The 23,440-nt window shown below is 34.4% G+C and overlaps 7 protein-coding genes across 9 annotated transcripts; all 7 read right to left on the bottom strand.

The window, feature by feature from the left end:
- LOC110228695 (uncharacterized protein At4g15970) lies at positions 1-2,504 on the bottom strand. Of its 2 annotated transcripts, XM_021026742.1 has the most exons (5): positions 2,298-2,504; positions 1,520-1,710; positions 868-1,239; positions 307-788; positions 1-213 (listed from the first exon to the last, which is right to left on the bottom strand). In XM_021026742.1, the coding sequence occupies exons 1-5, from the start codon at positions 2,416-2,418 to the stop codon at positions 141-143; spliced, it is 1,239 nt and encodes a 412-aa protein (XP_020882401.1). In that variant the 5' UTR covers positions 2,419-2,504; the 3' UTR covers positions 1-140. The 2 variants fall into 2 exon arrangements, with proteins under 2 accessions (XP_020882401.1, XP_020882400.1); XM_021026741.1 differs by lacking the exon at positions 2,298-2,504 and having other exon boundaries at positions 2-213; positions 1,520-1,912.
- Positions 2,505-2,870: 366 nt separating this feature from the next.
- On the bottom strand, positions 2,871-5,256 carry LOC9311178 (putative Myb family transcription factor At1g14600). 2 transcript variants are annotated; one of them, XM_021026743.1, is made up of 6 exons: positions 4,870-5,256; positions 4,358-4,434; positions 4,216-4,252; positions 3,761-3,902; positions 3,520-3,652; positions 2,871-3,230 (listed from the first exon to the last, which is right to left on the bottom strand). In XM_021026743.1, the coding sequence occupies exons 1-6, from the start codon at positions 5,042-5,044 to the stop codon at positions 3,006-3,008; spliced, it is 789 nt and encodes a 262-aa protein (XP_020882402.1). In that variant the 5' UTR covers positions 5,045-5,256; the 3' UTR covers positions 2,871-3,005. The 2 variants fall into 2 exon arrangements, with proteins under 2 accessions (XP_020882402.1, XP_020882403.1); XM_021026744.1 differs by having other exon boundaries at positions 3,761-3,899.
- Positions 5,257-9,437: 4,181 nt separating this feature from the next.
- On the bottom strand, positions 9,438-11,467 carry LOC9311177 (NADH dehydrogenase [ubiquinone] 1 beta subcomplex subunit 7). The gene is made up of 2 exons (XM_002875063.2): positions 11,034-11,467; positions 9,438-9,623 (listed from the first exon to the last, which is right to left on the bottom strand). The coding sequence occupies exon 1, from the start codon at positions 11,390-11,392 to the stop codon at positions 11,081-11,083; it is 312 nt and encodes a 103-aa protein (XP_002875109.1). The 5' UTR covers positions 11,393-11,467; the 3' UTR covers positions 9,438-9,623; positions 11,034-11,080.
- A 122-nt stretch (positions 11,468-11,589) lies between these two features.
- LOC9311176 (protein NRT1/ PTR FAMILY 8.3) lies at positions 11,590-14,086 on the bottom strand. Its single transcript, XM_021024201.1, has 4 exons — positions 13,910-14,086; positions 13,273-13,590; positions 12,637-13,193; positions 11,590-12,553 (listed from the first exon to the last, which is right to left on the bottom strand). Exons 1-4 carry the CDS (start codon positions 13,964-13,966, stop codon positions 11,731-11,733), a joined length of 1,755 nt encoding a protein of 584 aa, XP_020879860.1. The 5' UTR covers positions 13,967-14,086; the 3' UTR covers positions 11,590-11,730.
- Positions 14,087-14,328: 242 nt separating this feature from the next.
- LOC9311175 (cell division cycle 5-like protein) lies at positions 14,329-16,234 on the bottom strand. The gene is made up of 5 exons (XM_002875061.2): positions 15,979-16,234; positions 15,432-15,566; positions 15,277-15,351; positions 15,088-15,147; positions 14,329-15,000 (listed from the first exon to the last, which is right to left on the bottom strand). Exons 1-5 carry the CDS (start codon positions 16,132-16,134, stop codon positions 14,965-14,967), a joined length of 462 nt encoding a protein of 153 aa, XP_002875107.1. The 5' UTR covers positions 16,135-16,234; the 3' UTR covers positions 14,329-14,964.
- Positions 16,235-17,591: 1,357 nt separating this feature from the next.
- Positions 17,592-19,299, bottom strand: LOC9311174 (putative F-box protein At2g02030). Its single transcript, XM_002875060.2, has one exon. It carries the CDS (start codon positions 18,897-18,899, stop codon positions 17,685-17,687), a length of 1,215 nt encoding a protein of 404 aa, XP_002875106.1. The 5' UTR covers positions 18,900-19,299; the 3' UTR covers positions 17,592-17,684.
- Positions 19,300-19,868: 569 nt separating this feature from the next.
- On the bottom strand, positions 19,869-22,043 carry LOC9312862 (protein NRT1/ PTR FAMILY 8.4). The gene is given in 5 exon segments (XM_021024202.1): positions 19,869-20,089; positions 20,092-20,777; positions 20,861-21,366; positions 21,443-21,660; positions 21,759-22,043. Coding segments are annotated over 5 exon segments (1,677 nt in total). The 5' UTR covers positions 21,901-22,043; the 3' UTR covers positions 19,869-19,964.
- Positions 22,044-23,440: the final 1,397 nt, after the last annotated feature.

Here is a 23,440-nt window from a genome sequence, read left to right as displayed (position 1 = left end):
GTCATTCGTCATTAGCGTTATGTATTTCTCTTTAAGAATGGTTGATGATTTTACAGTATATTCTTCTATATTTCTTTCTATTTCTTCGTGTGAAAAAAATCTCAAAACAGTTTCTCTATATACATTGTAACACACACTCTTCACTGTTTAGAATCTCCTGGTGATTCACTCTCTTCTTTATCCTTAGAATCAACCCGCCGAAGTGAATCAAGACTGCAAAAACAAAAACGTTTCATTGATCCTCTGTATAACAATCTCAAAGACCGAAAAAATGACTAACGAAGATAGATTTAAACTAAAAAGAACCTGCAATTCTGTGGGACGTTCCAGGTGAAACCAGAGGATTGGTTACGATGATGTGGTAAAGACTTGAAATCTCTCCAGTCTTGAAGCATGATTCTTAGATCATGAAGCTTACTATCCAAACCAAAGCAGCAATTCGCGTGCATTGTACAAACAAGATTCAAATCTTTGCTTGGTTCACAGAATCCACCGAAATACACTGTGTTCAAGAACCTAATCCTAATCCTCAGTTTCCAAAGGAAAGGATCTGTCTTGATGAAATTTAGAACATCCTGGTCGTGATTTTTGGGGTACTTGAGCCTTGAATCGTACCAGAACTTGTAAAAGCCTATAGTTCGGTTATTGGATCTCACAAAGGTAAATCCTCCATTTGGTCTATTCCGAAAATCGTTCGGCCTTCCTATGTAATGGTCACAAGCAATCTGGAAATCGCCATCTTTGTAAAACCGCGAAAAAGGGTTCCTGAACCACATCACATCAGCATCCTAGAGAACAAAAATGGATCACTCAATAGAACAACTAACAAGTTTCTTTAAGTCACCAAGAGTGAAAGAAACTTTTTACCGTGAAAACAAAGTTGTAACCCTTTTCAAGAACAGAGCGAAGGAAATCGATTCTTCTCCACATCATTTTCAAGTAAGAAGGAGTCATGAAATAAGCTTCACCGCCAGAGAAATCAACACCTTCTGTTTCAAGTCTGAAACAATGCTTATGCAATTCTTTGCAACGTGAATAGGCTTTAGCATCCAAAGCAATGATCACCAAGTGTTTCAAAAGCTTTCTTGTTCTTTTACCAATTCTAAAACTCTCAAAGAAGAGATCAATCACAGATCCTGGAGCTGCCCAAGCTTCATTCAAAGTTGTCAGAATCACTGTACGATCTTTAGTCGCAGCTCTACGCAAAACTTCTTCTAGCTTAGGTTCCTCAATTTCTTCCTAAGAAACCAAAACAGAACCAAATCAAGAAAAACTTGAACACAGTAACATCAAGAAGAACTTGCGAAATCCAGAAATCGAACTCAAATGCGACTACGATTTCGAATGTGGAGCTATTTAAATGAATTCATAGCAAGAAATACACGAAGAACACGATCTTTCAATGAAATCATCGCAAAATCGATTCCAATTTCAAATCCCTAAAATCGAACACTCCTTTAGTCGAACATCGGATTCATGATAAACACCAAATAAAGAAACAATGTGGAAGAACACTCACCGGAGATAGAGTCGGAGATGGAGACGGAGACGGAGACGGAGACGAGGAAGAATCATTGAAAGAGGGAAAAATGCGAGAGAGCGTCGAGGAAGAGTCAGCGACGATTCTGAGATAACCAGAAGTTCTGTAGAGGGAGAAGCAGAAGACGATGACGAAAAGTAAAAGAAGAGCTCGGAGTACATTGCTGGAACGCGGCGGCATTACGACGGAAGTTGCGGCGGAGGAAGAACAATTCTCGTCGGAGGAAGAATGGTTGGGTATCGCCATCTTGGACTTGGAGCCAAAACGGTTCGATAGATTCATCTTCGCCGATGTTGACGACGTTGGTCATCGTCGAGGCGGTTATAAAGTAGTTTCAAATTATTTTTTTTTCAAAAATTTTATTTTCTTTTTATTTCTTTCGAAGAGAAGCGGTTACAGCTTTAATTTAAATGTTTTAAATAATATATCCTTCGAAATTATCTCTACCGTAGGATTGTCGAGAAGAAAAACTTTTCTACCGTAGGATCTTGAATATAAACGCAGCGTTTATCCTCCAATAATAAAACGCTGCGTTTAACGGATCTATCCTCGAAAGATGAAAAACGCTGAGTTTTGAAGTCCTTCGAAATCATTTTCTCTACCGTAGGATTGCCGACTGGCCCAATTGTATACCGTACGATCTTGAAAATGAAGCGCTGCGTTTAAGGAATTATCCTCCAAAGATAAAACGCTGCGTATAAGGAATTATCCTCAAAGAACAAAACGCTGCGTTTGGCTCCAAGTACATTGCTGGAGCACGGCGGCATTACGACGGAAGTTGCGGCGGTGACGGCGGAAGAAGAACGATTCTCGTCGGAGGAAGAATCGTTGGGTATCGCCGTCTTGGAGTTGGAGCCAAAACGGTTCGATAGATTCATCTTCGCCGACGTTGAAGACGTTGGTCATCGTCGAGGCGGTTATAAAGTAGTTTCAAATTTTTTTTCTTTTTATTTCTTTCGAAGAGAAACGGTTATAGCTTTAATTAAATCCTTCGAAATTATCTCTACCGTAGGATTGTCGAGAAGAAAAACTTTTCTACCGTAGGATCTTGAATATAAACGCAGCGTTTAATGGATCTATCCTCGAATGATAAAAACGCTGCGTTTTGAAATCCTTCGAAATCATTTTCTCTACCGTAGTAGGATTGCCGACTGGCCCAATTGTATACCGTACGATCTTGAAAATGAAGCGCTGCGTTTAAGGAATTATCCTCCAAAGACAAAACGCAGCATATAAGGAATTATCCTCAAAGAACAAAACGCTGCGTTTGGCTCTGTTTGTGAGTCGATCAAAACGCTGCGTTTTTTGTTTATATAGTTTCTAGTTGATATATATTGATCTAAACTTTATTTTCAAGATTTCTACTAACTTTCAATCCTCTGAAAACATAAAATCCTAGTTTCAAAATACATCCGAATATTGTTTCACTGAACCTAATCTAAGAACAAAGATTTGGCTTACTTATTTAGCTACCGAGGAGAGAAATGGAGAGGTTAAGATTAAGATCAATCTTTGAAGAACCAAAGCAATCTTTGGAGACGAATGGTGCTGAACAAGTTGAGACTGCTGCTTCACTCGTTTCGCTCACCGATGATCCATTGCTTCTCCAATGATGATGATTTAACGACAGACACAACGACAAATCTTCTTCTTCTTCTTCGTGCTCTTGTTCCCGCCACTCCTCTGTTCCCTAATGAGCCAAAAAGACCAAAATTAGTCACTAAACCGGATTAAATTTGGTTTAAGTTTGACACTAGTTTACATTAAATGCCACTTGTATAAATTCAAGTGAAACTAAGAAGTTTCAATGACAAATAGTAGTACTTAAACCGGACTCAATTCCTTTGGATTTGACCAGTCTCAATCAGACCGGTTAGAACTCTAAACCGGACTTGATTTGGTTTGGCAACATTAAATTTCCAAATGATGAAATGTGTATGTTATATTTAAATAAAATACAGTTTAAAAAAAAAAAATACCTTGGGGAAATGATGTGATAGAAACGTCGTCGTATCTTTCGTCTTCTTCATGTTCATGATGTGAAGAAAGTCATCATCATCATCATAACCAGACTCTGAAGTCTGCTGATGCTCTTTTCTTCTTCCTCCTCCCCTGCACCAAAGTAAAAGGACAATTCAAAAACAGACAAACAAAAAGCATAACTTTCTTCTGAAATAAAAATTAAAAACTGTCAGAAAACAATAAATAAAAAAGATATACCTAAATGAAGAATGTGAAGAAAGAGGAAAAGAGTGAAAACCCAAAAGACAATCATTCCTTGTGTGTAAAGACAAGTTGTCATGAAGATTATTATCTTCTTCACTGTCTTGTCTTCTTCTTATTGAAGATGATGAGCTTTCTTCTGTCCCCCAAAAATAAAATTAGTTAATATGATTCATAATGAATAGTCTCTTATTCTCTGTTCTATTACTCTTGAAAATAGAGGTAGACATTTATTTTTTTTAAAAGCAAAAAATATATGTATTTATGACATTTGTCTTATGAATCATGACACTAGACCAATAGTACATACTACAAACAGATACAGTAAAATAATTAAATTCCATCCATTATTATGTGTTTGATGTTAACAGTTCAAATTAAAATCAACGGTCCCATTCTTTTTCCAAATATCATGATTTCACAATTTTTTTTTTTATAAGAAAAAAAAATACCTGGTTTCCCCAAAGTGAGCTTTGATCCTCTATACATCTGTTTATATATAATCAAAAGTGATTTAATATTCAACGTAATATGAATGAAACAATATGAATAAGGAAAAAAAAAAGATTGGTGTTTTGGTAAATTTATTATTACCTGAAGATGGCTTTTGACATGTGAAATGGTGAGTCCCTTCACATCCATCATCTTAAGAACAAGTTTTGGTGTTGCTCCTGTTTCATCAAACCCAACCAACAACAAAATCAAAAAGGTGCCTATGATGATTCTTTATGATTACTTTTCATGAAAACACAATGAGATTATTATTTTAGAAATATTCAGAAAAAACAAACTTTATGAATGAAACAAAACAACAAAAGCGTGAAGGCTTGCCTCAGAAACTTGACAAAGATGATGAATTTAAAACAATAAGGAAATCTCAAACTTTTTTACAATAATCCAAAGCAAAACCCAAACTTTAAGATAAGAATGAAACAAAGTAACAAAAGTATCAAGACTTGGTTCAAAAACTGATTCTTTACGAAAACAAATGAGAAATTTTCAATCTTTTTTAGTTATATCCAAATAAAAATCGTAATTTTAAGATATTTGAATCAAACAAAGACACAAAAGATTTGAAGAGAAAAAAATATATATAATAAACTTACGGTGTTGACCACCGAGAATCTCGACGGCGTGAACGAAACAACGGTGAAGATCCGGCGTCCATCTAAGTCGCGGAACCGGAGACCGTACGTAAGGCCTAACTCTTCCGCCACCGTGACCGTGAAACCCACCGCCGTTAAACCTTCCGTTACCATTTCTCCCACCACACTTACCCATCGTTTCAAGAAACCTAAAAACCGACACAAGATTCGATTTTTACTAAGACCCAAGAAGAAAGGTTTGATTTTTTGATGGTTCTGTGAAGAAGAAAGAGAAAAGCGAAGAACCCTAAAGGAGAAGAGAGGATTTGAGAGGGTGTTGGGTTGGGGATTAAAAGAGTAAGTTTTTGTTTTTGGCTCTTTCTAAAAGATGACTGTCTCTTTTTTCCATCTATTCTTTTTGTCTCTTTTTGGATTCACTCATACTTATAATCTCTCTCTCTATATACATATATTTTTGCAAAATTCCAAAGAATTATCATTATAAAACTTTAGAAATTCGGATATTCCATTGTAGTTGTGTTTAATTCGGATTTTATTAGATAGTTTTGGTTTTAGAAATACAATAATTTAAGTTAAACTTAATTTAATCGAAATAAGGTACCTAAACATAGGTTTGATTTTAAATTATGTTGTGATAATGAATAATGATGTTTCATCTTACAAAACAAAAACTACATAAAAAGAAAAAAATATATGAATTGTTCATGACATACGTGACGATTTTGATGATACGTAAATATCGTAAAGTCAAATTTTTATAGTTTGGTATGGTTTATGGTATAGGGTTACTTATTTAGACAATTGGACTAGCAAATAAAAAGAATAAATGATCTACAAGCTGGAATGTTGTTATAAAATTTGTTTATTAAAAACAAAGAGAGGTGACATGTGTTTTTTGACCTACAAGGATATATAATCTACAAAAGTAGTAATCATACGAAAATCCATTTGACTTTGGTTACATTAGTCTTGACTCTCGACCCCATATTCATTATTATTATCTTAAAATGTTTTTAAATAGTTATTGAGAGAATCATTGCATATCAACGTACCAGAGAACTACACAAGGCTATATACACAACTTGCATGAAAAAAAAAACATAGATCCGAATATTAGTCGTTTGCCACAGTAAAATTAAATTATGTAAAACCAAAATAAACACACATTTGTTAGCTGGTCAAAAGAATATACTTTTATCTAGCTTGTCATAGAAAACCAAATTTCGCAAATTAAAACACATAATATTCACCTTATAGGGATTTGGGATTTACCCAATTGAAGAAGTTTCCTCTACAGTACCTCAAACTTTACTTTCTCACTTTTTTCACGATAGGTTTTAGACCAAAACTAGTAGTATAAATTTAAATGAAAATAGCCCAACTGCTTAGCTTTGACCATAGCATAATTATTGTTCCTATTTTTCTCTTTTTGTTTTTTTGTTTTGTTTTTTTAGGGTTTCGTGTTAAACTTTCTGATTTCAATAAATCACAATTTTACAATGGTCCTCCGTTATGTCTTTTGGACCACCGTTTTGACTTCATTCCCCTAATCCCTTTACATTTTCTCCCATTTCTCATTCATTTTTCTTCTTATTCTATTCTTTTTCCCTTCCATATTAAGTAATAATAAAGCTTGAGATAAAAATTATTTATTCCCCCCAAATTATAAAAATTGTCCCCATACTCTGGCTCTGGCTCTGGCCTTGGTCTAACACTTTTTCTTCTTATTTTTCATTGTTGTTTTGGTGTACATGGAAACGAACCAAAACTATCATATCCCTATATGGTAGCCGACAATAATTACTGACTTCTCCAAATTTTCCAACCACGAATTCAATATTTTAATCAACGAATTGTGGACATATTTATACGAATAGTATTTTCCTTTTCAAAATCACCTTATTTTATCAGCTATTCTACAATTAACTAATTACATTAAACATCAAATACTGTTTTTAAATCAATTAGTATGTATTTCTTTTTCTTATAAGAAATTAAGTATGTATATGATTTCACGTAGTATTAGAAATTATAATTGATTTGTACTATAAACTTACTCGTGGATTCACGTGGCATCAGACAATAATAATAAAAAAAATAACAAAAAACCAAATGAATATTCACTTAAGAGAACAAAATTTAATACTAATTTAACAAAGTCGTTGTTTTTATTCCACACAGAAATCAGACATCTATATACCCAACGAAAAAAACAATCAAATCTACACACAAAGTGAGGTCATTGACTTTAATGTAGAGTAATATGCCTTGCCTTTTCTTCTCATTTATGCACATTCTCTAAATTATTATAAAAACGTGGAATTCTCTGCGTACGTATATGCCAAAATTCGCTTTAATGATTTAGGAGACTTTAAACAATGGTTTAGAAAAAGTTTAGTGTTCGATTAGAAGGTAACTAAAATATCATATTCAATCACCACTTGTCAAAGACACACGAGTTGCGTATATTATCTATATATTGACTAGAAGAATGACACAAAAAGCTACCTAGGTTATGATCATTGATCAAAATAATCAAGTAAACACATTCCAAAAGGTTTTATTAGTGAAACAATTGGTAGACTTTTATTTTATTAGTGAAAATGGGGTTATATTACCATATTTAATGATTTGGGCGAGTTTTCGACCAACAATTTGAATCTAAGTAAAAAGAAATACCACCTATTTCCCTTATATAGTCCTAATATTTTCTAATAAATTTTTCTAACAAAAATATATCAATGTTCAAATTTCTAAGCATATAATTAGAGTTCGGAGCCTAAATGACAAATTTTTTTCAATAAGAGATGTACACGGACACACTTTTTTGGCAATAAAGTTTTATTCAAATTTAGTGAAGACATATATCATCCTAGCGAACAGCTGAAACATGCACATGAAAATTATTTTCAGTTTTATGAATGAGAGTAAAATGTGCAGGATGTAGGAGAAATTACAAAATGTTGTTTCTAAATTTCAGAGATCCTTTTGGTTGTTTATTTATCTTTTGTTTTGTACTGCTTAGCTTTGTTATGGACTTATGGTTGTGATGAGCATTATAAGAGAACTTGAGAGTTGCTACACTCGGATAAAAAATGGATATTAAAAACTACAAGTTTGTTAGGGGCGCTTGTCTCTTGTTCATATATAATCAACAATAATTAATAAAATTTTAAAAAATTCTTCAAAAATATAGATTTATTTTTTCTTTCCAAAAATATAGATAGTAAATTCTAATTTTTCTCTAGAAATTGTGATAAAACCTATTAGTTTGATATGTCAAATAGGCCATCAATGGTAAAAATTGCTATCTAAAGTTCTAAACACAATTCCATGGATGGGTAAAATGTTTAACCGAAAATTCAAGTGTCAAAATGGTTATTACTACTGTATATATTATCCGGTGATAAAATAAAGGAAAAAATGTGAAAGAAAATAGAAGCAAATGAAAATAATACATTAAATGAGTCTGGCAGAGACAAATAGCTCCAAGAGAAATTGAATGAGTAATTGACTGTGGAGGTCCATGATTCATGGCTTTTACCACAATCAAAACATTCAATAATTCTCTTTGTTTTTTTTTTCTTTAATTATTATAAAACTTTATACATATTTAAGATAATGCAACCCAACTGGATTTTGGACTATAAAACCATAACATTCTTTTTTGTGTGCGTGTAAAGTTTGGATGTGCAAATCTCACCAAACCATTCGACGATTGTCAATATTATTTATTTTTTATTGGGTCAATTTTCTCATCACCCATTGATTGAATTCAATCATAGCACATGCAAGAACAAGGCAAATTCTAAGATGGTTAAAAGTAATATAAAAGGTGTAATCCATGAAACACCTAGAGAGAACATAGAAGAATTAGCCTTTCACACCTAAAATAACATAAAACAAAAGTGAAAGAGAGTTGTTTAAAAGTGTGATTTGGGAATGGTTGGGCCACAAAATAATTATACAACTAATATACAATTACAAGACAGAGAATATAATATACAACAATGTACACATGGATAGATATAGACATTGCATGGTCATGTGCAATGGTTTAAGAGTAGTGAGTGCATAATTATTGGAAGTTGGACCAAACAACTCTTGACTTTTCATCCTTAAGTATTGGAATTAGATTTGATATGTTTTCTTAGCATAACCTCTTTTATTTTTATTTTATTTACTAAAAAAAGAAGTATAACCTCTTCCTTTCTCATTCCATGTTTTTTGGTCTTCTCCATCAAGGAGATAAGCTACAAAGTGGTATACCTTTTTTTTTTTATCTACATAACCATAACTTGCGTATTGGTGATACAAAATGGTATGTGTTTTTAGCATTGATATAACGGAAGCTTCTATGGTAGAACTCTAGATTACCATTTAGACTTTTAGTATTGCCAAATTAATGTATTTTAATAATTTCGCTAAGATGGATCTGGATCTCTCCCAGTGAAAATGATTTGGTTCTCTAAGCAATTTAAGTGATCTGTTGGTCATTTTCATTTGAAAAGAAAAATCCTATTAATCTCATATGTTTTTTTCTTTCTCAAATATTAAAGATAGAAAACTAACAAAAAGATTAGTTTGCATCTTATTTTTTTGGGAAACACTTCCAAGTTAACAAGAGTAAAAACAAAAAGATAGAGAATCTTGAACATTCACATCTGAGAATGTAGCAACAATTTTTCATCACTAGCAAGAAGAAAAAGATTGAAAAGCAGAGCCCCCACCTTCTTCACAGTTCCAGAGAATCCCTGTCCAAATATTTTCAGAGTGTGAATTAGGACTCAGAAGAATGAATAAAGAATCAAATCAGGAGAAAACAAAATCATTGTTATGTTGAAGCATCTTAGACAAAACGTTTAGAAGTCTGTCTTTAGAGCAGAGAAATACCATTGGTGTCAAATCATAGCGGCATATACAATGAACAAGTAGTGAAACACATAAGAACTATATTAAAAAGGAAAGAATCACACAAACATGCAAGAGTACTCAATGGCAAGTGAGAACGACAAGGTGAGAGACATCAAGAGAATCTTTCTGTAGCTGTTGTGACATTTAAATATCTGTATATAAAATCAAAAATGATATCTCTTGCAGAATCAATAAAGCAGAAGATGTTTAGACACAGCTATGTAGTTGGTGCTGTAATTTTACAATACTTCTTAAGTATTTATATGTAACTGTACCAATTCTTAGCCATGAATATCTTACAAGTTCACAAAAGATAGTCAAGCATAAGAAGTTCAAAACCTAGAAATGTGAGAACATAAAATCAAAAGTTTAACGAATTGAGTTGGGTCTAGTTAATGAGTGAAACACTCTTATATCCCGTCTGTAACACAACAAAGCGACTGCAACAATTGTTACCATGATATCTGAAACATAATTTACAAGTTCACAGGACATAGAACAAGCAAAAGAAGTTGTAAACATATAAGATATAGTCTAACGAATATATTTGTGTCCTGTTAATAAGTGCAACACTCTTATATCCTTTGGGGGTCTGTAAAACAAACTGACTGTAACAATTGCTAGTCCTGATATCTGAGACACAATTTGCAAGTTCATCGAACATAGAACTTCTAAACATAAATTCTATAGTCTAAAGTACTGATATGTGTCTTGTTAATCAGTGAAACACACTTAAATCTGTACATAGTCTCAATAAACACACTTATATAGTCTTAATAAACAAGCACCTAAAGGTATCAGCAAATTAGTGCTACTGATTACTTAAAAGACTAATCTATTAAGCTTTGAATGAAAAAGAAACAACATGAAACGAAATCTGTAGAAAATCCAGTCAATGATGGAATGATCCTTATTCAAAACTTCAGATATCACTGAGATTTTTAACAACAAGAGGTACAAATCCAGACATTTCTCTATCAGGATTGATACAGATCAATTTTGGTTGTAGTGTAAGAGATATTTCTTCAAGAAATTGAATCCAATTGTAGTCAAATGTTCAAACGAGAGGCAAAAAGAGAGATTATATTGAACAATCAGTAATACAAACGAAGAACTCACAATTCAAAATCTCATTTATTCCCAACGAAACCCTAATTCGAACACGAAGATCTGATCATGTTGCAGAAGAAACAAACCAATTCAATCAAAATCACCCAAACACACAAGAAATCGAAAAACTATAAACTAACCGGAATCTGGAATCGGCAAATCGGAGAAGGAATCGAATCGGAGGAGGCTAAGCATTAGCAGTTTTAGGGATAAGAGGAACAGCGGCGTTCCCTTGTAGTTTATTCTGTTTAGCCAAAGCTTCTTCTTCACGGATCTTCTTCATCGCAAGCATTCTCTCCATAACAAGCTCGTATTCACACTTCTCGTAAACGTGACGCTCGTCTTCGCATTTCCATGGAAGGAAAAACTCAGCCTGACGACATTTGTTGAGAGGAATCAAGAGATGAGCGCACTGATCTCTAGAACCAAGTGGTATTTTAGCTGCAGACATCTCTTCTTGCGTTGCGATCATCTTCTTCGATGAACCTGGAACCTCCATTTTCGCGATCCCCAAACCTCAACGATTACTCTCTTCTTCTTCTTCTTCTTTTGATTGACCCGGACATAGTTAGATTCTTCGTTTCCGGGTCATATGATTGACCCGTTTCATATGGGCCCATTTGATCTAAAAAGCCCATTTGATTTACTAAGCCCGAAAGCCTTTGTATAATATCTCTCAATCTGAATTGTGTATAATATTGCAAATGCGACTTAAACTTTTGAAATTGAAAGAGAAAGTACACAGCAATATCACAGAAGAGAAACAGAGACTGTTACAGTTGAAAGAAACAAACTTTTGTATGTAATGAAAGGAGAGAGAGAGAGTAAACAACATTACTACGAAGCCTTCTTTTGCTTATACCTAGCAGCAGAGAAGAAGTAAACAGCCATGTTCACAAGGCTAAGACCAGCCAAGAGCCAGAAGAAGTAATCGAGATGACCCGAATTGAGATTATCCGATATCCAACCTTCTTGACCATTTCTTGTCGTGAAATAAGTCACGAGCGTGAGGATCAACGAGCTCAAGTAGTTCCCAAGTGCGGTGGTCAGAAGAGATAAGGCACTGCACAAGCTTCTCATTGCATCTGGAGATTGGTCGTAGAAGAATTCTAGCTGACCGATGAAGTAGAATACTTCTGCTGCACCGAGAATGAAGTACTGCGGAATCTGCCATAAGACGGATATGGGAACTGGGGCTCCGGACTCGACTAATCCGAGGTCGTTGGCCATATGGAGACGGATGATTTCGACAATGGCTGCAGCTGCCATACAGAGAACAGAGACAAAAAGACCGATTCCCATTCTTTGTATCTCCGTGAATCCTTTGTCTACTCCTGTGAACCGTCTTGCTAAGGGAATGATGAACCGGTCGTAGAGCGGGACCCAGATGATGACGCTAGCAGTGTCGAATGTCCCTAGTGCTGCTGGAGGAAGCTGGAACGATCCGATTTTGCAGTTCATGGCTCGGCCTTGTTGAACAAACATTGTGGACATTTGTGCGTATACAGCTGAGAAAATTATACCGGAAGCCCAGATTGGGAACATTCGGATCAGAATCTTGAGTTCTTCGACTTGCGTAACCGTGCATAGTCTCCATGAGTTGGAATAATCTCCGGATTTCGATTCTTCTTCTGAGATAACAGCGGCTTTGTCAAGATACCTGCATCATACCGGAAGACCTTGTCAAACCAAGCAAAGGTATATGTTCCTGGAAAGTAAATGAAGAGGATTAAAAATTTATACTTGCAATCATCGGTATGCTCGATTTTTCTACTTCCAGCAATAGCAGAGTTCTTGTCTTGTGTTTCATACAGAAGCATGGGGTCTTCAGGGAGTTTGACAGATGATTTCCGGAATGAAGCAACAACAACTTGGGAAATCCGAGTTATCGGGCTTCCTCCAGGTTTCTGAAACCTATAAAGCGGTGTGCCAAAGAAGAAACTTGCAATGGCGAGTCCCATGAACACAGTTGGTATCCCAAATCCTAAACCCCACCCGCGATTCTCTTGAATCCAAACTAGAAGACTAGATGACACAAGTGCACCAATATTGATGGAGAAGTAAAACCAGTTAAAGAAGGAAGCTTTTCTAACTCGTTCACGCGAGTCCGTGTCATCAAACTGATCTGCACCAAAGGATGAGACACATGGTTTGATACCTCCAGTTCCAAGAGCGATCAGGTAAAGCCCGCCAAAAAACATCGCATACTGAGCTGGCGTTGCGGATGGACAAAAATCACCAATGCATTCCGCTGGCTTCAATGCCGGAACTGCTGCTGAAAGAGTTAACGCCGACATCCCCTAAACAAATACAAAAAAACCAATCAGTAATCAGAGCAAACAAACCAAACCAAACATTACACAGAGAAACAATGCTTACGATGAAATAAATCCCGGAGAAACAAGCAATAGTCCAGTATCTTCCCCAGTAAGCATCGGCCAAAACAGCTCCAATGAGAGGAGTAAGATAACAAGTCCCTTGCCATGTAGTAACATTTGTAGCAGCAGAAACATTTCCTTGATGTAGCTTAGTGGTAAGGTAAGTGATAAGATTCCCAGCAATACCATAGTAAGCTAGCCTCTCACAACATTCATTACCAAGAATAAAAGGACAAGCTTTCCAGTTTCCTGTTTTCTCCTTCAATGGTGGGTTTCCATTAAAGTCCACTGAACCATCTTCAGCATACAATTTCGCTTCCTAGTTAAAACAAAATCACCAAACATTTTCATTACTGTTAACAAAAAAATTCGAGCTTTTAATTAGCTAACTAAATCATAACTGTATCAAAGATAGAAAATTTCAAACATTGGAATCATCACCTAAATCAAAAACGATCAAGAACACTAAGATAAAACAGTGATTACCCAGAAAAGATCTCAATAAACCCAGAAAGAAAATGCATAAGATCAATCTAAAGTCAAGATTTTGAAATATCAGCAAAATCCTAACGATGCAAAAATCAAAATTCGGTAACCTAATTGATTAACGGAATCCAAGAGATTGAAATTGAACAGACCTGTAATATTAAACCTTCTTCGATGAGAGGTTTTGCTTCTTCTTCAATGGAACCCATCGTTTTCGTTTTTGAGCAGAACCAATTTAGATTCCTTACGTTGAAGCTACCTATCTATCGATACTCTATTATTTATCAGAAGACGTGACGGTTTTTTATTTTACTTTTCCCGGCGACTAATTGGAAAATAAAAATCAAATTGATACTAATAATAAGAAGAGAAGTAATTTCACTAATTCTTCTTTTACGATTTCTGTATTATAATTATGACGTAAGATAGAATTGTGGATCAACTTGTCCATGTCTCAAGTTGTTGATATCACCCTAATCAAGAAAAAATACACATATATATATATATATATATATTTAATAACCGCTACAAACGAAATATTTCTAAAATAAAAAAGAATTGACTCTAACAAATTACATAATGGTGGGTTTCCATTAAACTCCACTGGATTCCATTTCCAGTGGTATGGTTTAACAATCAATAAATCGTTTAGACTTTGGATAGATACATTATACATCGAAAACAATCAAAGAACACTCAGATAACAAACAGTAATTACCAGCAAAAATCTCTCAAGAAACCCTTAAAGAACAAATGCTTAATATGAAGCTCAAGTCATGATTTAGAATTCAGCAAAGTTAGGAGAAATGGAAATTCCTAGTTGATTAATACGTTGAAGCTATATATACTCTATTATTCATTGGTGGTAGATGTGAATATTTTTATATTCCTAGTTAATTATATTACTTTTCCCGGCAATTTTATTTAATTGGAATATATAAATAAAACTGAATAAAAAGGGAATATATATGTAACTAACTCATCTACTACGATATATCATCGTCGATCAAAACCAAGAAAAAAATAAGAATCTTTGGTTCAGCAAAAGATTTTAGAACTCACTCTTTATTAAAAACTATGCTCTGATATCAAAATTAATAGTCAGAACACACGAAGGGAAAAAGGGAAAAAAAAGTTCAACACTAATAGGCGAAAAAAGGAAAAAAAGTTCAACTCTAATAAAAATCTTTTCTTCCCAACATCAACTTCAATCCAGCTGCACTTTGGTTTTCATGCAATATCCCTGTATATGAAAAAAAACAAAATCCTTCTATTAAAAAAAAAATCATTAGTGAAATAAACCAAATATACAAAACTACACAAAACTCACCTTTCGTTTTTTCATTTCTGATCTATCTCCAAATGCTGGAATTTCCTCTAACTGTGCAACCTATACATGGATTTTACTTTAAATGCGTATATTACAAACAAACAAAAAAGATAATGAAAATTACTGTATACTGTATTAAACTTTATCAAAAAAAATAACAGTAAAAAATATATATTTGTACATAGACACCTTTCTTTTCGGTTTAAACTTCTTCATCGGTTTAGACATTTTCATGCCTCCAGCTTGAATATTATTTTCCCGTGCCTAATGAAAGAAAACGATGAACTTTTAGAGGTAAACAAAAGAATAATCTTCAAAAAGTATAAGAAAGAAATATCAAATACCAATGAAGGAAGTGAAATGAAACGGCGAAAGCAAGAATTGCCATCTCTTCCCATCAAATCACCAATCGTGGTCCACGAAGGCTTGTGAATCTGAGCTAAGTCGCTTAGTTTTTTGTCATCTTCGTAAGTCCATGTCTAAAAATAACATAAATAAGTTGACTTTAGAAAAAGAAACAAGAAATTATCTGGAAAGATTCTTTGGCAAATAAAGATTCTCATAAATGAAGAAATAGGTTTCTCGGTAAAACAACCAAGTTTCTGGCAATGAAAAAGAACACAATTGTATGGTGCAAAGAAGAAACTAGTAGAAAAGAAACGAAAAGATTGATGATCTATATATTGACTAAAGAAAACACAAGATTCTTGGGAAACAGCTGAACATATTCTTCTCGGAAATATAACCCAAATTTGAAGAAATGAAAACAATTATTGTATTGTGCAAAGAAGAAACTAATCGAAAAGAAATGAAAAGATTGAAGATATTGACTAAAGAAAACCCTAGATTCTATGAAAACATAACAAAACTTTCTCGGGAAAATAACTTCACCTTTGGTTCAAGGAAAGACTCGAATCGCTTTTTGCACTCAGCGATGCTTCGATGGGAGAGAAGTAGTGATGCTGAGATCTTGTCCCATCTTCGAAGACCGTATCTCTTTATCCCTTCCATGAGACAAACATCTTCATGAGACTTCCAGTTGGCCATTAATTAGAGTATCTAATTTTCTCGGGAAAGTGTTTGGGAAATAGAAAAAGGAGAAAGTGAATTGAGAGAGAGATGATGATGGTTTGGGGAAACAAGTGAAATAGAGTATATATAGGTTTGCTTACGTAATGGTTTTGTACGTGGGAAATTATTTTAAGGCTGGCTTTAATATTAATAATCAGAAGACATCGAAGATAGTGCTCCACATTTTACTTATTTACGAAGTAGGAATTACATTAATTATTACTGTACCTGGTTTCTCAGTGTGTTAATTGTTATGCGACGAGATAATGGAAAAATAATAGTAATATGTAAGCCAATGTTTATTACAATACCATTACCGTAAAAAAGAAATCAACCAATTAAAAAGAATAATTAGCCAAAAGTGTGTTTAATTTGATAAACATCATAATTTGGTTTGTTTTTTCTCGAACTGCGTGTCTGCGTCCGTTAGTCTGTTAATCAGTTTTGTGAGTCTGTTACTTTGTTAAACAGATTTGCTAATTAGTCTTTTTCTTGAATTAATTAATTAAGTTAGTTTCTCTCTTCTCTCTATAGCTTCAATATCCAAACTGTGATATCGTTCTTTGGTTTCCGCTCACACCTTAGAGAATTATAAAAACCATAAATGTTGAATAGATATAACACACACATGACACATATTAATATATATTACATTCACAAGAATAATTCTGTAGAAACTATATTATATATATATATATACAAATTTTGCGCATATATAATGAGAAGAAGAAGACGGCACGACATATAGTCTCTATATAAACACTCTCTTTGGTTCCAACTTCCAAGGAATTACTCTTCTATTATGATGGATGCTCTTTGCTCTATAACAACAACAAAAACATGGAGAGCTCTTGTGGCTCTTTTTCTTTTATCCTAATTAATGTACTAGTCCCTTATGATTGAATAAAAATCAAAAATTTCAATTAAAAAAAAAGAATAAAAATCAGAAATTATAACAACAACAAAAGTTCAAAAAAACATATGTGATCAAATATTTTTGTTTTTTTTTTTATTGATGCTCTAATCCATCCCACGATCATATAATTAACGGTCTTCCACATCTGCCTACCAAAAAAAAAAAACGGTCTTCCACATCTCAGCTAGCTTCTCTGTTTCTGAAGACTCCCATCAATGAAACCAATCTTGATATTGACATTCACCAGGTAGTTCTCTTCGCTATTCCATTATTAGATACTGACATTCACCTTTAAACTGAGTGGTGTGACGACAATATTGTCAAGTTTATATTCTCCGTTATATAACTCTATATATTGTTTAATTTGGCATGACAAAGTTTTTACTCTAAAAGAAGGGGTTAATAGTAGTGAGTGTTTCTTTGGTTTCTATCTTTAAGAATCCTACTGAGCATTAATTGTGTTAATTAACGGAGTTGATATATTTCAAATACGAATGAAAGAGTCATAGACTCATACAATTTGATTTTCATTCTCAAGTTATTGGATAATGAACTTAAAATGGCCGGTTTTTATTTTTCTCTATGAAAGAGCTACAAACTTGCTAAAACTTCAATGGCAAGTGACAAAACTTGGAAAATAAGGACATACTAAGCCGTAGTAACCAGAAAAATACAAATGACAAACTGAAGAGTTAGGATCAAGATCGAGGGCAACGAGATTATCTTGATAGCGAAGTGAGAGAATGACTTTATTGGTGTCCCTAGAGATGGTTAAAGGTGTGAGAGGCTGCCAGGTGATACCACCAAACCAAGTGGAAGTAGAAAGCAAATCAACCGAGAAGATCCTCTCCCATGTGTTGGTGTCTTCAATTCTCCACCAAAACTCCTGCTTGCAATCTTTCTTCAACTCAGAGATACAGAGACGACCATCAAGATTGCATAAACCAATCTTGTCACCAGATGCATCATGGGTAAAAAAAGGCGGTGTTTGGATGACTTGAAACATCTCTGTGTGAATATCGAAAACTATGAGTTTGGTTTGTGTTGTTGCATATCCTTGTTCATCTCCCGTGAGCCAGTAGAGTGATCCGTTTGCAAACACTGGCCTCTGATTGAACAAGATCTTATGATGATCAAGAGTATTAGTATTCACGAACCTCCATTTTTTTCCCTCTAAATCCAAAACCTCGCACGTAGGAGGAGTAGCAGGAGAAGTATTATACATCCATACTAGTTTATAACTTCCATTAACGCTGTCTTTCCCAAACCCCAACTGAGAACATGACATGATTGGGTCTGGAACAGGATTTGGATCTTGAACCTCCGAGTTTGGATATTTGTATATACAAAGCCGTTGAATTCTCGATAGAGGGAGTTGTATGAACATTGTTGTGGCCGGATTCATAACTTCCACTGCTCTTTTAGTGTCGTAGAAGCAGATAAGGCCATCACAGCTCTCGGAAATATCCAGAAACCCATTAAATCCTTGGAATTCGAAAGCTTGTTCATCTCCCTCAGAAGCTGACGTCTTCTCCAAGGCAACTGTTTTTAAAAACAGAGTGTCCTCCGCACGATCTTCAAAATCATCACAGACAAAAATGAGTTTGCATCCTTTGCTTTTCTCAAGAGCCATGTGTCTTTCCCCGAAATCCTTGGACGTGATCAGAGTTCTCCAGTATTTCGACACACTTTGAAATCTCGTGAGCGATTTCACCGGAAGCCTCACCATGATTTCTTCGACGATTTCGTTAGGTATATGAATTTTCTCAAACTCTCTTCTTCTTCGTTTGATTTCTTTTCTCAGGAGTTTCTGAGTTTTCTCCATCGATTTAATTTCTCTTTCTACTTACTCTCGTGAATTCAACGGCGCAGAATTTATAACTCCGATGTCCAAATTTCAGCAGGAAAACGAACGCGTCATAAGTGAATATTCTAACGATATCCTAGAGATATATACTTATCATTCTAGAGATATCTTTATCAAGTATCTTGTGTATCCCGTAATCATAGGATCTAACTCTTGTATAAATGTATCACATCTGCATCAATGAATACTCAAGCAATCACAATTTACAATAAGCCCATAACCTAATACTACAGTAACACATACATCTTCTCTTTGTTTCCATTTCCCAAACCGACCGGTTTACATCATCAATTGGGCCTAGATGAGCCCATAGTTAAATTATTCATTTACCTTTTTCATATCTTCTTCTACTCTTCTACACGAGACTATAATTCAATTTTTCATTTATCTTCCACTATAACATAATTCCGCAATTTTTACGGTTTTGATAAAAAAAAAAATATATATACTTTTGTAATTTTGCGGTTTGGCAAGAAACTATTAAATCGTGGAAAACCGGTTTCTTTGTTAGATTCTGGAGGACAGAAACAACGAATGTGGAGAGAGAGTGGGTGGAATCAAAGTGCAATGATATGATATATATATATATATATAGTAGTTTAATGTTCTTTGTTATTTTTCTTAGAAGATATGTTAAAGAGTATTTTTAGGTTCTCAAGAATATTTTTTTTTGGTAAATCGTGTGTATGAAACGGTAATGTTTGGAAAATAAAGTATTTTTTTTTTTTTGTGCAAAAATAAAGTATTATCCGACAATAGTTATTAAATGTAGGACAACAAATTTTTTTTGTATTTTTCTTCCAAATTTTGTTTAGGTTTGTTTTCCATTATTATCCATGGCTCAAATTGTAAGAGTATACATAACTCAAAAATTGTAAGAACAAATCTCTAATATGGAATTGTGTAATTTAATTTACGTAGTATAACTATATCCTAAAGCCAAAACAGAGGGCCATATAACTTTCAATTTGCAACACAAAGGTCCACACATTTTGAAAGTACACACAAGAGCAGAAGAAGAGATCAAGCCTTCTTGTGAGTGTATTTGACAGAGAAGAAGACAAAAACGGGTATGTTAACACATCCAAGACAGACCAAAAGCCAGAAGAAGTAATCAAGATGTCCATTGTTAATGTTGTCTGAAGGATCCAACAATCTTTACCGCTCAAATACGCCACAAGTGTAATGATCAACGAGCTCAAGTAGTTTCCTAGTGTTGTAGTCAGAAGAGCCCAAGCACTACACAAGCTTCTCATTGAATCTGGAGACTGCTCATAGAAAAACTCGATCCTCCCAACGAAGTAGAAAACTCCAGCAGTGCCCATAAAAAAGTACTGAGGGATTTGCCAAAAGATTGTTAATGGAACAGTGTCTCCACTTTCTACTAGATCAAGATCTCGGGCTAACTGTAACCGAACCGTCTCAACGATAGCTGCAAATGTCAAGCTCAAAACAGAGATAAAAAGTCCAATCCCCATTCGTTGTAGCTCGGTTAATCCTTTCGCTAAGCCTGTGAACCGTCTCACAAAGGGAACGATGATGCGGTCATAGATTGGGACAGATATGAGAACACTTGCAGTGTCGAACATCCCGAGAGTAGCTGGAGGGATTTCGAATGAGCCGATGGTTCGTTTCATGGACCGTCCTTGTTGAACAAAGAGAGTGTAAATCTGTGAGTGGAGAACTGAGAAGATGATGCCCGAGGCCCAAATGGGGAACAAACGTAACAGAATCTTAACTTCTTCGACTTGAGTCACGGTACAGAGCTTCCACGGATCGGGAAAGGGTTCAGATTCCGCCTCTCCTTCTGATATAATTGCGGCTTTGTCAAGAAACCTGTACATTAATATGAAAAACCGTTTATTAAACTAATGAATAGACTCAATTCAAAATAAGAAATGAGAGGGAAAAAGATTTTCTTGTAACCGTCCGTGTGCTCTATCTTGCAGTCTTCAGGGACCTTGAGATTCGATTTGCGGTATGCAGCTACAAGAACTTGGAAGACTCTAGTAATCGGACTACCTCTCGGTTTCTGAAATCTATAAAGCGGCGTACCAAAGAAGAAACTCACAGTAGCAAGTCCCATGAACACGGTAGGTATCAAGAATCCCAATTCCCATCCACAATTCTCTTGAATCCAAACTAGAACAGTAGATGAAACAAACGCACCAATGTTGATGGTAAAGTAAAACCAGTTAAAGAAAGAAGCTTTTCTAACTCGTTCGCTTGGATCGGTCTTATCAAACTGATCAGCACCAAAGGATGAAACACATGGTTTGATTCCTCCAGTCCCAAGTGCTATAAGGTAAAGACCTGAAAATAAAACCGTAGACTGAGCCATTGTTGCTGGTGGACATAGAGAGCCAATGCATTCCGCTGGCTTCAAACCCGGAACTGAAGCTGATAGTGTCAATGCAACCATTCCCTAAAAACCATATCAATATACAGAACATCAAGCAAAAGAACATAACCAAAGTTTTTTTTTTCAAGAAAATGCTTACAGTGAAATAAATGGCAGAGAAACAAGCAATAGTCCAATATCGTCCCCAATAAGCATCAGCTATTAAAGCTCCAATAAGAGGAGTGATATAACATGTCCCTTGCCATGTCATGACGTGTCTAGCAGCAGAAACATTAGTCTCATGCAATTCATTTGTGAAGTAAGTGATTAGATTCTTGGCAATGCCATAATAAGCCAACCGTTCACAGCATTCGTTAGCTGCACCAAAGCATAGATACCAGTTTTTGGAGGTTAAAGACAAAACATGAGAGAACACAACAAGTAATTACAAGTGAAATAAAACAAAGGGTTTATACCAAAAATAAATGGACAAGCTTTCCAGTTTCCTGTTTTCTGCTTCAATGGTGGATTTCCATGAATATCTATTGAACCATCTTCAGCATACAATTTCACTTCTTCAACTTCAAGAAGTGACCTTTCTTCATCAATGGAACCCATTTTTTTACTTTCTCCTGAACATGAAAATCTTCACGTAAAGCTGATTTAAGTTTCTCAACGAAGAATCAAATAAAATGATTCTCCCACTGACCAAGTTGTTGTTGGTGGTGTGAGTGGTCACTCACTAGTCATCACAGAACCACATTCTTTAAAGTTTTTCTTTTTAAAAAGGAGAAATATAAAACCAAATTATCAAAATTTATTAATCTGAATAGACTTGAGCATTAAACAATAAACACAACAAAATTTATCAAACAAGTTACAGTCTTCTAAATCTAAGAACAGAGAAAAAAACATGTATAAGAGATTCATCAACTTCGAGGAATGATCCTTTTTTTTTTAATTGATCGTTGGATTGTACTCTGTCTCTAACTCATAATAAACAAATTTGTTGTTGTTAAACACGTTTTAATTAATTGCAATTGTGATTGGGTCTATTGGGCTTTAAATATTAGTGGGTTTCGTAATTGTGCATGTTGGGCTAGTTTTAAGACCTCCAGAACTCGGATATAAAATATTTTGTTATGATTGAGCAAATATATTTTTATTTTTTGAAAAGCACCAAATACAATTTATAATTTTATGATCTTAATTAATTATAATCAATACTGAGGACTATTATGCAAAATAAAAATAGTTTTGAAGTGAATTTTTTTTTTTTTTTGGAGAACAACACTCTTCAACCTCAAAAATGAAGTCCTTTTTTGGAGAAACTTTAAATCATATGACCGTTTTGTAATTTATTGGTTTAGCAACTTGATTTTAGAGATATATTTTTAACAACTTAAATGAATAACAAATAACGTTTTAAATTATGGATTAGTGATTTTGTGTCTAACTAAAAATGTTGTATATGAAAGGAATAGTTTTGATCGTCGAAACTTGTTATTGTCCTTGATAATTCTAACGTTGAACTATTGAATAGTATATAGATCGGTTCGGTCGCTAATAGTTGACTAGTACGAAAAAGAACAGAGCATGATTCAGTTGGCCAGTTCAAAATTCGTGTTGCAATAATTAAGGAAAGTCAGAACTTTTGAGAAGTAAACCGGTGGCGGTTACACGTAATTACCGGTTCGGCGAATGGCGTCTACATTTGCCGGTTCCCATTGACTAACGCGTTTGAGAGTGACTGATTGGTCGACTTTTATACTCCTTTATTTTATTTTATTTTATTTATCTTCCAGTTATGTCCCTTTCACTGCCCCTTAATTACGTATGACCGCCATTCTCAAATAGTAGTATTTTCTAGGCCTAGACAAAATATTAGTTAGATCTGCTTCTACTCGGTATTCGTTTTGATTCGATTCGAAAAATCTGAATATCCATAAAATTTTGGAGCAAAACAAATAGAAAAACGTAGTATTCGTAAAAACCGGAACAAATAACAAATATTGTTTTTTTAAAAGTCGAATATCCGTTTCGATTCGTATTTTTCGATATATATTAGAATATATATATATATATATATATATGCATATCATAATATATTTTTGGCTTGTGTTTGTAAACTCTGTTTTTTATCCTTCGGACTTGTGTT

This window comes from Arabidopsis lyrata (genome assembly GCF_000004255.2).
Source record: "Arabidopsis lyrata subsp. lyrata unplaced genomic scaffold ARALYscaffold_5, whole genome shotgun sequence".
NCBI lineage: Eukaryota > Viridiplantae > Streptophyta > Magnoliopsida > Brassicales > Brassicaceae > Arabidopsis > Arabidopsis lyrata.
Note: the sequence above shows the minus strand (reverse complement) of the source record. Positions and strands in the feature narration are given on the sequence as shown.